General features: G+C 48.2%; 2 protein-coding genes across 6 annotated transcripts in view; both read left to right on the plus strand.

Annotated features, from left to right (window-relative positions):
* Positions 1-14,292, plus strand: part of LOC146208411 (uncharacterized) — a 76,088-nt gene that overhangs the window by 53,812 nt on the left and 7,984 nt on the right. Inside the window, exon 2 of one of the 4 annotated variants that reach the window (XM_084593501.1) lies at positions 4,195-4,367. The exons of the other annotated variants lie outside the window; for them this stretch is intronic. Coding sequence (XP_084449627.1) covers positions 4,284-4,367 — 84 coding nt within the window. The 5' untranslated portion in view covers positions 4,195-4,283. The remainder of the gene's footprint in view (positions 1-4,194; positions 4,368-14,292) is intronic. 4 annotated transcript variants of the gene reach the window in all.
* LOC146208414 (uncharacterized) lies at positions 5,393-10,062 on the plus strand. Of its 2 annotated transcripts, none has more exons than XM_084593463.1 (3): positions 5,393-6,837; positions 7,205-7,312; positions 8,129-10,062. In XM_084593463.1, the coding sequence occupies exons 1-3, from the start codon at positions 6,826-6,828 to the stop codon at positions 9,326-9,328; spliced, it is 1,320 nt and encodes a 439-aa protein (XP_084449589.1). In that variant the 5' UTR covers positions 5,393-6,825; the 3' UTR covers positions 9,329-10,062. The 2 variants fall into 2 exon arrangements, with proteins under 2 accessions (XP_084449589.1, XP_084449597.1); XM_084593471.1 differs by having other exon boundaries at positions 5,397-6,831.

The following is a 14,292-nucleotide window of genomic DNA, read 5'->3' on the forward strand; positions in this document are numbered from 1 at the left end:
ATTGTTCCTAAATAAGACTCGCATGCATAGTCTACCTTTATTAGTTCAGAACTCATATAATTGACCGTGGCTTACCTTAGCTATCTGGCACGGGAACCAACTTAGCATTGAACGTTAAGGACTGTCGTTATCTCTCTCGGTTTCACCACGCCATTATTATCGGTAAAGGAAGATCAGAACGTGAGCGTGAGTTGCTGGAAGTGTTTTAAATCAAAACGAGTAAGCAAATGAGCATAAGTGATTCATCAGTAGCGAAAAATGAATTTCGTTTTTGTTATCACTGCATTATTTCTTTTTTTTTTTTCTGTTGTCGTAGCACGTTTTGTAGTTTCTTCTATTTCTTTTCCAAGGTAGATTATTTGTAAGTCCTGCGCTGTTGTATGTGTACCCTCTTAGAAAGAAGGGCTACTATAAAGCATGGACGCTGAACGAGCATCCCAAGAAGAGAACCGGCATACTGGAGCCATTGATTCTACAGCTTCTGACCCTTAAAACCAGATATATTAACGCGAAAGCGTTATTTCACTATGTTCACAGATTTCTGTCCGCAGACCGCGTCCGGAGACCGTGTCCGCAGACCGTGTCCGTAGGCCGTATCCCCAAAATCGTGTCCGCAGCAGTTGCGAGTAATTGAGAAGTGGTTGAGGTTAATGAGAGGTGGTCAGTCGATAGAGGGTGACGTAATGTTGTTTGAAGTAATAATTAGGTCAATAAACTAATTAGGTAATTAATTACAAGCAAAACACGCAAAATTGTGTCCACAGCTGTCAGCGCTACGCCGACTACGCCGACCAAAGCGCCCGCTTAGGCATTGTTTACCTTGACCATCGAACGTTGACGCCGCTGTTCAACACCGCGCCCAGCCAAAGCTACAACGAACTTTCTCACGGCCGTCGCCGCAGCGCACGAAACCGGAGAGAAGATCACGTGAGGAGAGAGGGCGAGCCGTCTCTGACGTGTGTGTGACTGGTGTACGTGCCGTAACCAGGATTCAACCGTGGGAAGAACGATGTGAAGGTGTGAAATGTGAATACCTAGAGAGTCAGTCGAAGCTGGACCGAGCGATTGGACGGACACGCATCGCAACAGCGGAGTTCGCACAGGCGCGTTCTTCTTCTTCTTGTTTATTTGAGTGTCTGCTAACAACAGCAGTTGTAACTGAAAAGTTGTAGAGGTTAATGAGTGGTGTCAATCGATAGAGGGTGACGTAATGTGCGCAAAAAATAATTAGGCCAATAAGTTAGAGGCAAAAAATGACAAATTAAAGTTAAAATGGTCTCATTAGCGAATGGCTCGGCGCCAGATTTCAATGTATCAAATACTAAAATAGTTAATTAAATCAGTAAAGTAAGGTGACGTCAAGGTTGTGGCGACACGCAACCGGAAATAGAGCCGAAAAAGGGCATAGGAAGGGATTGGCGCGCAATTTGAAATTACCAAAGACTAAAATCTCAATATGGCTTTCGAAAAAACAGGTCGACTGAGTTAGCTCTCCTTGCTCAGAAAGAGAATTCATACCAAAAAATTTTGAATCAAAAACATGGTAGTTAGATTATTTTTAGATTTTTCAAAGGCGCTTGACCTTGTTACCCTCTGTGCTGCTTAAAAAAATTGGAACACTACGGCATCAGAGGCATAGCCCATATGCTGATTTCCTTATACCTGCGACATAGGTCTCAGTTTGTTAGTATTGTCGGTGAATGCTCCCAGTTGTAAGCGGTAGCTTCTGGCGATCCGCAAGGGAGCATTTTGGGTCCATTTCTTTTTGTTCTTTATGTTAATGCTATTGTCCACATCGACAGCACTGCTAAGTACATAATGTACGCAAATAACACTAGCCTGTTTTTTTTTTTTTTTTTTTTTTTTTTTTTTTTTTTTTTTTTTTTTTTGCAAGCTCGCCATAAGGCAGCAGATTTGCAGATGTCGCAAAGCGAGCTAATAAAACCCTAAAAGATGTAAATACTTGGGCGGCTGATAATCACTTAAGGATTAACGTTAGCAAAACTGCAGCAGTCATGTTTCACCCACGTCATAAACACTTTCAACCCCCTCTACTGGAATTAAACAATACCAGAATAGAATTTGTGCATTCTGTGAAAACTCTCTGCGTTTACTTTGCCGCGGATACGTCGCAGAATGAGCATATTAATTACGTAGTTCAGAAACTTTCCAGAACAGTTGGTATCATGCGCCACAGTTGCTTTAATTTCCCTACGTCAGTTAACATGTTACTTTACCACTCTTTGTTCTCTTCCATAGCCAGCTACGGATGTATGGTGTGGGCAACAACAACAGCTGAAAATATCAACAAACTCATTCTCTTACAAAAACGCATTATACGCACTGCGTGTAAAGTGCCGTATTCCTTCCACACTGCAAGCCTTTTCCATCAACACAACGTTATACAAATGAAGTCCATGTATCACTATAGGCTGTGCTGTAAGTATAAACTCGCCATAATGAAAAATGATCACTTCTTACTTACACTTGCTGGGTTAGAGCAAAGCAGAACTGTGTATAATACCCGCGCAGCAGAACCTTGGCATGTTAAGAAATGCCGCACAAACTATGGCAAACAAATGTTGCAGCATACCTTACCGACAATTCTAAACCAGTTCTGCTGCTTCGAAAATATAGATGTATCCAATATTTCTCTGAAAGAATTGCCCCAAATGTTTGTGTAGTTTTGTACTGTACAAGTACAATGTGCTGCGTACTGAACGTACATGTCTCTTTCTCTGTACCGAACATATGTTTTTTTTTCTCCTCACGTTTTGTTTGATGTTGTACTCCGCCGCCGTCAATGCTGCTCTGTTAGAGGAAGCCAGGACCTTTCAAGCTGTCTATACAGCTTTTTCCCTGGCTGTCCTCGCAACACCAGTCGCGGAAATAAATGTTCAAATCAAATCAAAATGAGTAAACAAGAAGTGGATTAATAGAGAATGTGACGTCACGCAACCAGAGGTAGAGCCGGAAAGGGCATATGAAGGGATTGGCGCGCAATTTGAAAGCACCAAACACTAAAATTGGTAAATAAGAAGTGAATTAAGCAACTAGAAGCAACCAGAAGCAACTAACAGCAGCACCCGTGCTTTCGCGTTACTCCAATGCAGATTCTGCAGTGCACTTTAATTTTTAACACCCCTCTCTCTCTCTCTCTCTCTCTCTCTCTCTCTCTCTCTCTCTCTCTCTCTCTCTCTCTCTCTCTCTCTCTCTCTCTCTCTCTCTCTCTCTCTCTCCATTTTTGCTTTTACAGAGCCTGAAGCATTGAATTATTACGTATAATATTCAAATAAATACATTATCCCGATATAGATGTTTTCGAGAAACCTTCTTATGACAGGACTGTGGCTTAGGAGAGCTAGATCAAGCTAAAAAAGACAAAATGCCACTGAAATTTCAATTCTGCTATAAATATATTAAGCCAACCATAACTCGGAATTCGTGCACATCCAGCCGTGGTGTGTATATTCAGATGGGTCACGTCGTAACACTTGGCATGCCTGACATTTTTATTTATTTTTGCACTGAATGAGTCAAAACACCGACAAAATTGAGGTAACCAATGGAGGAGGGGCAGCGGTATCCTGTTATTCCTTGAGGTATGGCGGCCTTGGAGCCAAAACTGAAAATCAAAATCGAAATACTGGAAAGGTAATTACAGCACCCATCCACATTCAACTTCTTTTTTTCTTTTTTTGGCCCCGAACCTGTTTGAACTGTTACGATCCCGGACCGAACGCTGTTATGTAGACGAACCCGGGATTGAACCGGAAAGACGTACATGAAGCAGAACAAAAAAAAAAAAAAAAAAGAATCCGGTTTGACATCCCGATTTATTTTTCTTTGCTCGTGCGAAGCATGTCTGTAATAACACTGAAGCGCAAAAGGGCACATTTACTCCGTCGCTTTCTAGAGAAAATACGCTTTCCACGAACCCCACGCCCAGCACAAACTTTTCTCTCTGACCGCATGTTCAGTAAGACAAGGGGGAGTTTCATTGTTGCTCATGAAGAATATCTTGGACTAGTATTGGTACACACGTTATCTTTCAGATCGAGTGCGACGTTTGGTCCGCGGGCATAAAAGCATGACCACGAAAATTTGATGCTCAAACTGCCCTGGAATGCATTTAGAAAAAGTAATATACAATATGTCCACAACGGCGCACACCATCCTGCCAACATTACGCAGGCTCCAGGAGTGCCACCCTCCTGTCACGTGTGCTGTTTGCCTCTTCGTGAGGTTGGTGACCGGACAGCCAGTGCGCAGCGCTTCAACGGATGCTCGCACACACGAGGACAGGCCTGAGGAAGAACGGGCACCGCTGTTTGGCGTCTTCTTCGACGCTCCCCAGGAGATGTCAGGTGTGGCTCCCGAAGCACAGGAATGGGCGATGCCTGTCCGTACTTAGCCGCGTGGCAACCCCCCCCCCCCTTTTTTTTTTCTTTGCATTACCATAATCGCGCCGGCCGCGATGGACCCCTGGGCGGCCCACCCAACCATCTCCGAAAGACAGTTCGTTGGCATCGCGCGTGCCAGCGTTCCTCCTCCCATCTCGGGCACCGCGTTCTGGGCCTATTGATCTAAGGCCGCCGTACGGCATTGAGGGGAAGCGATACCCTGTCCTGGGTCGATTGCTTCCTAGCGCGTGCGGTGCTCGGCTCGTTAGGGCGGCGCCTCGTTAGGGCGGCGCCGATTGCTCTCTTCCGTCACCTTGAAGATGGAGAGGCCACGTGCAGCTTTTACATCTGGAAGCCGTTCACAGCCCCACGCGGGTGACGACGTCAGCTCGCATTAGCTGTCCGTCCCCGCCACTTCTGCTTTTGTTTGCGGCACGCCTGTTGCTTTCGTTTAGCTGCTAGCAGGCGCCACCGATATTAATTTGGGCAGGCCAGGGACAGTGGCGTGCCCATCATAAACGCTGCGTTTACGCGTCACGCGCGCTGCATTACGTAGACTGACTGCAGATGGTTACCTGAGCGAAGTAACTACCACACACACACACACACACACACACACACACACACACACACACACACGCACACGCACACGCACACGCACACACACACACACACACACACACGCACACGCACACGCACACGCACACGCACACGCACACGCACACGCACACGCACACGCACACGCACGCGCACGCGCACACGCACACGCGCACACGCACACGCGCACACGCACACGCACACGCACACGCGCACACGCACACGCACACGCACACGCACACGCACACGCACACGCACACGCACACGCACACGCACACGCACACGCACACGCACACGCACACGCACACGCACACGCACACGCACACGCACACGCACCTCATCGCACGGAAACGTCCATACATATACCACCGCGAGCAAATACATGCAAGACGTGCAAGATACTGTTGAATGCCTCGCGACTACTACTTGTTAGGGTAGATACAGTGTTTGCTTGTTGCCTCGTTTCACAATATGAAACTCTGCCTGCTGCAAATCTCACTTGCGTAGGCCACTGCTTTGCGTTCTGGAAATCTCGCGCGTTAGTGAAACTAATTCAGAACGAATCGTCTTTGCTAGAAATAATTCCATATATGTTCTGGTTTCTTCCGTATTGTGGAGACGAATCTTCCCGGAAGATCAAACGTAGTAAAAATTAAGGTCATGTGCTCCTCCTTGTTTTACGGCGATCGACAAGTTCAAGCGTGCACGCTTGAACTTGGCGTGGATATATAGTCCACCATACGAATGAAAAACAGACCCTGTAGTCTGGTTACTTCTGGAAAAATTGTACGCGTGGTTCAGCATGATAACAAAGTAGTTAACTATCGGCATTATCAGCTGCGACCAGTTTAGGCTCACTTTACGGCAAATGCCACTCCCAGCAACGTTTGGTTCTACCGTCATGTGCCGGGAGGGGCAACCCTACCCCAGCAAGCTTCAGACAAAAACTTATCCCTCTAGATAGCAAGCTTCTGAGCTTATGAGTTAAAGGCCAGGCAATCTTTCTTCGGGTTGATTCAATTATCCCTCCACAGCGCATAGCAGCTGCCTTCTTTGTACCACGGAGTAGAGCCGATTCTCAGTGAAGCGAAGTATTATTCATCATGCAGGGATCATCGCTTAACTATCTGCCGCTGCCTTGTTTGTTTTCTTCCTGCCTTCGAGCGGGGCAATGAGCCATCGGCCTTATCGGCGCGCCCGCGCGTCGACATCCGCGAAGGGGTAGTCATCCCAGCGGTGCGCGCCGCACGAGGAAGGGCTGCTCCGCTGCAAACACAACGGCCGCTTACCTCGAACAGCTTCGAGCTATGGTTGTGCTGCGGGCCATCCCCGCTTGGCCATCGGATATTCGTGACGGGGCGCTGCATAATGGGTGGGTACGATGCCTAATGGAGCGCCCTCGCCGTGGCCGCCGGTCGCACTGACCGCTGCCGGCACGGGTTCACGTCCTCGGGCGCGGCCTGTCCGGTTGTGACGGCAGAGGAGGCTCCCCCTTTGCCGTTTGTTTTCGTGCAGCGAAAGCCGAGCGGCGAGGAGGCCCGGAGGATGAACTTGAAATGAAGCGCTTCCTTCCCGAAGGAAGGCGAGGTGATGACGGTGTCCGGGCCGTTTACACGGGAGCGAGGCTGTCACGTGACTCGCTGGCTGCTGTTGCTGATTTTTCTGTTACACGCCGGGGCGTTGCTTTTATAAGGGGAAGTCGTCCTCCTCCGGATGTCCATTTCTCGCGCGGAGGCTTAATGCGAGCAACCGGAGCGGATTCATCGTATTCTAACGACCAGGAGGACGGTGTGAGCGCGTCGTGGTGGTCCCTGAGCCTGCAGCCATGAAGGTGAGGGTGCGTTTGTTGCTCGCAGTGCATGCGGCTAAGCGTGTTGTTCAAGCAAATCGTTTCCATTTTAATAACCTCGTAGGTATGTTCCAGCGTCACCATGCAAAATTTTCTTTCGCAGTATTTGAAAACGTGGTCACTATATAATAATCTAGAGCTTTTAGTGGCTACGCCGCAAAAACCACGAGCTGTAAGCTGCGGCTTCCAGTCGTGTAGTCGGCTCGTTGGTGCGTGAGAATAACCCACTTCTATAACCGTCACTTCATATTTACAACTTTCAGCACACAGCTATAGAAATTGTTTTTGATCACATTGCGTAACATTTATCTACGCATGTCTTACTTGACCTGACACCTGGCGTTCTTTATCACAGCTTGTTGTGGTACTGGCGAGCGTGCTTGCAGTTGCGAGCAGTGGTGCAGTGAACCAGCAGAGGGTTGCAACACGCAGCGGCACGAGTACGCACTTCAAGACACAAGACGTGAGTGCATTATCCACTAGTCTCCCTCACGTGCTTTCGCTCAGCACGTCCATTTTGTCCTGGCACGCTCCGATGGAGCTTACTTGTTCTAGTTTGAGAACGCGCTTACTTTGACATTCAGTTATTTTCTTTATATTTTTTTTGTCGTTTCCAAATATTGCATAAGCTGCCGGCTGAGCCTGATCACATCTTGCTGACTATTGCTCACAGTGTATTCACAGCGTCAACAATGTCCTTAGTTTTGCTATTTTTTTCATATTTTCATTGGTGCTTTCAAAAAGAAACGGCGCTGTTTCCTGGGCGTATTTAGGTACAGCACGCGTTTTAACAGAACCTTAAAGGCCTCTTTACACAGAAAATAGGCCGTTGTGGGCGAAAAACCACGGGCATGGCGCTGGCAGGCGGCAACCGGCAGCTGACATAGCCGAGCACTGATTCTCCGAGGGTTTGTGTGACTTGACGACATCACATCATATCAAAAAGTTGGAAGAAGGCGCTTATTCTGGTTGCTCATTTGAGGGAAGGAGAGGGAATAAGAACAAACCTTCCAGTGTTCTTGCTTTCCTGGTACATGGAGCACACGAACGTGGAACCACTATCACGTCATACTCTTAAAAGCGGAACTTAATAAGTGTCCCCCTGATTTTTCATTAATAGCCACGAATAAGTGCTCTCTTGCGTGAACAACGCCGCACCACTGTGGCACATAAAAGTGTTACATTCCTGTTTCCCGTTTACAGTGGAGAGCGCTTACATTAAAAAAAAAAACAACTTATTGTGGTAAGCTACATTGCGCTGTCATCTTCTTCATTGCAGAGCGATGGAAACTACAGGTTTGGCTACGATGTTATCCATTCTTCTGGCAGCAGCTTTCACAAGGAGCAGAGTACCAATGGCGTCAAGGTGGGCTCGTACGGACTGAGAGACATCGATGGCCGCGTGCGCGTTGTCAACTACGTTGCAGACGCTCAAGGATTTCGTGCCGACGTGCGAACAAACGAGCCAGGAGTGGAACCCATGAAAGACCCTGCCGGCGCCACCATAAGCCGTCCGCCTCCCGTCGCCCCTCTGCCACCTGTGGTTTTCCCCGTAGACCGCACGGATGACCAGCATGGTACTACTGAGGACGAGCCTTGCGATGACGACGACCAGACCATCGCTCCCGCGACGGATCCCACTGCGCAGTTTGTCGAAGTACGTGGGGCTCAAGAGATCCCTGAACTGTCTCCCTCTACGTCGAGCGCGACATCCAGTGTTTCAACATTAGCGCCTCCGACGAGCTCTGAGCCCACCGAAACTTCGAGGCAGCCTGCCAGTCACGAGACCGATGAAACCGCTCCTGTCGCCAAGCCTGGAGGGGACATTGCACCTCCCGAGATTCTCTCTGCTGGCGAGGATGTCGACTTGAAACCTCCGCGCCGTCGTACCAAGCCCAGGCCTTCCATCTTCCCGCCTTCCAGCACTCCCGTACCCTCACCGGCGAGCCCAGCCCCTCCGGAGGCCAAAGCCAGCGACAGCGGAGAGTCTGTACCTCCTGGTGCAAAGGTACCCGATGCCGGCCACACCACGCCTCCAAGGCGTACGGGCCACCTTCCCAGGTACCCGTTCTACGTAAATGAAGCGGATGTTCAGGTCATCGGACCTACCGACTTCCATCCGATGACGGTGCCTTCTTACCACAGGAGACCTGGAGGTTTCCAGGTTGCCTTCCACGGTGGCTTCCCGTTCAGAATGCCCTCCATTACGAGACCCTTCCACCATCCAACATTCTCACAACCAGCTGCTGCGTTTGGGTCGTCGTATTTTCCCAGGGTGCCGCAGTTTTCGTACGCGCCGCGCCAGCCTCTGTTCCACCCGGCATTATACGCTAATCCCGCGTTAGCATCGGCCTTCTTCCACTCGGCGCACTTGGGCCACTCACTGCCTCCGGCCGCCTTCCCAGGCTTCCCCTTCGGCCAGCTGAAATGGCCGTACCACACGTCTTTCCTGTCGCCGGTCGTCACAATCCCGTTCTAGGGGCTCGAAGGCAACGTACATGCACCTCCAGCGAGTGTAATCTTTTCTCGCCACTATTCAGGTTTCTCTAGAACCGTGCCGGAAAGAGCCGTGGCGGACGCACTGACACATTCCGGAATGTGCGCCAACGCTCCCGGCTTAGTTTTCGAGGAAAGCTACCGCCACAATGTGCAGTGCCATCTTCCTGTCGATTACAGCTATTCGACGTCCCTACAGCGAAGCCCCTTTGTGTTTCGGATACCCACCAATCATTGATCTCCTCGACAACGAGCTTCCCACCGCACGGCCTTTCAACGGCGTCATCAGCGTGGACTTACTACAGTGAAAACTAGCAGCTGACTTTTTTTTTTTTTTTTGTTAATTGAGAACGCTTGCCAGGCATGGATGCTTCTGGAGGAAGCGTAAATGTTCTGTTTCTTTTTTTTTTTTTTCACCTGACTCCGAAAGGGACAAATGGCTCCTGTTGGATGAATGACGTGATATTTATTATACTTCTTTTCTCGGGTGGAAGTGCTGATTTAAGCAGGTGTGTCGGTCTTTGTCACACCTCTTCAACCTCCACTCTGTGCATTTGGTTCGGCAATCTCAGTGCAACTATACATTGCGCGTGGTATATTTGTTCAAGAGCGGAACGTTCCATTGTCCCTTGTAACAGCTGGTGAAGTTCCTCTTTCTTGGTGCCAACGCGGCTATGCCAAAAGCTGCAACAATAAAGTTCATTACACTCATTCATAGTCATCAGGCTCGTTTTTCTTTTGATTGTAATAGACTAACCTCGAACATCCTTTCCCTTTCTTTTAAACTGAAAATATGCTTGCAAGTCCGCGGGCACGTATGAAATGTTACCGTGGGTTTGGTTGTTTCATTTGATTACCTTTCAATATTGCATTTAAATATGGTGGTGCACTTGGTCCAAACGCATTTACATAGTACATGTGGCTGCACTGGCGTTCTGTCGATGTTGCTCCTAGCCACATGATTAATATGGAAACTTCAGACTTCACCTTATCTTCTGACGTTGTAACAGCACAGGAAACGCCCAAAACTACCTGTCAAATTATTTTATGAAGACATCTGATGTCCCACTTAACATATCGCAGAGCATGTGCGCACGACTAAAATGTCAACAGGAAAGAAAAGGAAAGCTTTAATATACAAAGGGCTGCGAGAGAATAAGCACCAGAACAGACACAGACACCTTTTGTAAATTTTATTTGTGTGTACATTAAATGTGTTAGCAGCGTTAGGTGCATGACATTGGTATTGCTGCAGGTTCTCTTTCTGCGCCAAAAGTTTTGCCGCGTTTGTTGGAAGAGGGTGCGCGGAACTTGTCAACATCATTGGTGATCCCTCGTGGGGTTTAAGGCTTCACAGATGCAAGGATTTTGCATTTACGCCTGAGTACAAGACTTCATGCGGGCTCATATTTTTTTAACTGCGCAGTTGTTTATTAAGGGAACGCGCCTGTTATGTGTAAAATGTTCGTGCTTTCCGTTATATAGATGTAGGTTCGCTGTTTGCTGTCAGGACTGCGATATGCGCCTGTGTAGTTTTGAAGTTTTGCAATTGACTAAATTATCTTAGTGTAGTTTGGTTTGATTATAGACCAGACTTCTTTTACCCTCGCACGTAGGCTGCTCGCGTGCTCCTACTCTCTACTAGAGTTACTATATAGGCTTTGCCAGAGTTCCGCGTTCCTTTTCTTTCGCTGCCAAGCAACCGTGCAGCGCCGTCAAGCCAATCCGACGGGCACCTCGGCTGCATTGCATCATCCCAAATCGTTACGGCGTGCCACGCTGTGTGCGAGCTGTAGCGACGATGACTTATTTCAATTGGGACAGCCAAAGTAATTCGTTCTCGACTACTTTCAAGTCAGGATGTTAGGCTCTCGCAAAGGCGACGTATGTCTTCGCTACACAACTTGATTGCGTATGCGGCACCTTCGCACAACTCTGGTAAAGCCTGTACAATAACTCTACTCTCGACTACAGTTATTCTACTCTCGACGGATGGATGGATGGATGGAATATAAGAGCGTCCCCTTTGAAACGGGGCGGTAGCAGTAGCTATCATGCTCATTTTTCTCCCTATATATTAATTATTGATTTATATTGGTTAACTAAACCATTATTCTATTTATACATCAAGCGCCACCTGCCGACGCGCCCAATCCTGGAACTGCGGGTCGCGCGGTTGTCATGCGGTGAATGGTTGTCTTTGTGCAAGTGTTCTTCAGTACTATCGTTAAAGTGTTCTGTCGTCTATGAATATAGGCGCCTGGTTGCATCTCTACTCCCATTTTTTGCTGTGCCAGAAAGTTCTGCAGCTATTAGAAGCTCATTGTTCTTTCGTTGATGCGCACTCCTTGCGTAATCCAGACTGACGCGCTGGTGTTTTAACGTAGTTACAGTGCCTAGAATATACTGTCTAGTGTGCCGTGCGCTGTCAGTTTCCCATAGGAAAAGGTGTCGCCGGTTGTAGTGACTACCACCAGACGCCGATTAGGGGTACTGAGCACAGTAAGTCTGCGGAAGCATCATCATCATCATCATGGCAAATCAACACACGTTTGGTATCAAAAGCTTTATACTTTACTTTTATAATTTTTTGTCGCCTTAAATTTAGAACTTGATGATTTCTCGCTCTACAACGGAAGAGCCATACCATGTCCAGATAAATTGGCCATGCAAAGAACAGGCATGTTTAATATGAATGTGCCAGAGTGGAACTCTTTCGAGCAGCGGAAATGTGTTCTTGTTCTCGACCTTGGTGGATGTGGCACGAATTGCACATTAGGCAAATGGAAGACCCAAACGTGCCAAAGGAATCTCTCGATTCGATTTCGAGCACCTCGGCCTACTTCCGGGTAGACACGCACACTCCTACCGCCGCTGTAAAAACATTCCACACGGATGGATGGATGGATGGATGGATGGATGGACGGATGGATGGATGGATGGATGGATGGATGGATGGATGGATGGATGGATGGATGGATGGATGGATGGATGGATGGATGGATGGATGGATGGATGGATGGATGGATGGATGGATGGATGGATGGATGGATGGATGGATGGATGGACGGACGGACGGACGGACGGACGGACGGACGGACGGACGGACGGATTCACTCTAGGGCGAAGCTGCGCGGCGTTGTTCCAGGGCTCTCGGTCGATGGTCCCGACGTACGGATGTCGTCCATGCTCCGAGGCGAGGATGGGGATGATGTACCCCGCACCCCCAACCAAAACGTTAGGCGGTGACAAGCGAGAAGACAGCTCAACATGGCGATAGGGTGAAGGATGATTTAATGATTGGCCTAGCGCGAGGGCTCCTCTCGCGCCACTGCCGATCTTCTTCTTGGTAACAATATTCTGCAACTCTGGGTATTTAGGCCCTGATCAGTTGAGCCATTGAAAATCACCGCACCCGACTTAACTTCACTAAAACGGAAGCCTAGATCGTCCCCTTCGTCTCCGCAATACTTAACGGGAGTTTGCAATTCTTCCAGACTCTCAGCTAGCAGCACAATATCGTCTGCATACATCAAACCGGGGAGGCGCTGCTCTACCGCTTTTTCCACCTAATCTAAATGACAGGTTTAAACCTAGGTTACTTTCTTGTATCCTCCGTTCCAGATTTATCATATAAAGCATGAACAGCACCGGTGATAGAGGACAGCCTTGTCTTAATCCTTTGCATACTTTGACATCCTCCGTACTTCTTAACCCTTCCCATGTATTTTTTACTTTGCTATCCCGGTATCTCCTGTAGAAGCTCTGTTATCTCATAACCGATACCTTCTTCTTTTAATATGCTTCCTGCAGGAGTTTCCTGTTCACGTTGTCGTACGCCCCGTTTATGTCCAGGAAGGCCAAATACAAAGGTCTATTTTCCACTCTAGATATTTCGATGCATTGGGTAAGTATGAACAGGCTATCATCTAAGCGCCTACCATTTCTAAAGCCGTTTTGAAGTCCTCAGAATCTTGTTGCTTTCTACCCATGCTTGCATCTTTAATTTCACCGCCTGCATGGCCAACCTGTATATAACAGATGTTATGGTAATTGGCCTGTAGGATTTTATGTGCATCCTTTCTCCGTTCCCTTTATAAATCAAATTCATTTTACTCTGCCGCCAGTTGTCCGGAATTTGCTTATTCGTTATCACTGTTTCACCCACTGTCAGCAGCGCCCCTGGCGGCAGTCGCTGGCTGCCACTTGTTCTCGGTGCCACCTCGGCGCCCTCGGTTGGCACACTATGCATTATATTCTAGGCACTGTAATGCAATAGCTTAAAGCCGCCGCTTCACCAAAAAACCAGTCGGCATTGTGGGCGAAAAATCACGAGCATAGCGCTGGCGGGCGGTAGCTGGCAGCTGACATAGCCTGACCGCGCAATAACGAGACGTAGGGTTGCCTGACGTTACGTTTGAAAAGGAGCTGCCAACTCGGGTCTCTCCTTGGGTAGGGTGATGACTGGATCAGCCTGCCGAAGACCCTTGCATTCATGTTGCCCCTAGATTACGCAGGTACGTTCAACGTATTAGTTAAAGCGACGCTTTATACGTCGGATGGTAGTACATACGCTCTCTCGTTATACCATTAAAAGCGAAGCTTAAATATCCCCCATAATTTTATTTGTTGGACCTATCTTTTACATAGAGCAAGTGCATGCGCGTTTTTTCACCTTTTGATTTCACGTATGAGAGTGAAAACTTATCGACCTTTCTCGATTGTGTTAAATAGTCGGATCAGCAAGCTTTGGGCTTTAGGATGTTTAGGCGAAACGAGTGCTTTCGGTCTTCAATCGTTCATCTTCGGCTTTCTTCCTGCCCTTTTACGGAGATGTAAGCACTACCGCCAGCAAAATACGAAATAGTATTTCCGGTCGCCAGTAAGGAGGCTACGTGCAATACGACCGAGTGCATTGTCTTCTCGCTGTTCAATATCTGCCTGAGT

The sequence above is a fragment of the Amblyomma maculatum genome, chromosome 1 (assembly GCF_055883805.1).
Source record: "Amblyomma maculatum isolate TAMU_Amacu chromosome 1, ASM5588380v1, whole genome shotgun sequence".
NCBI classification, from domain to species: Eukaryota; Metazoa; Arthropoda; class Arachnida; order Ixodida; family Ixodidae; genus Amblyomma; species Amblyomma maculatum.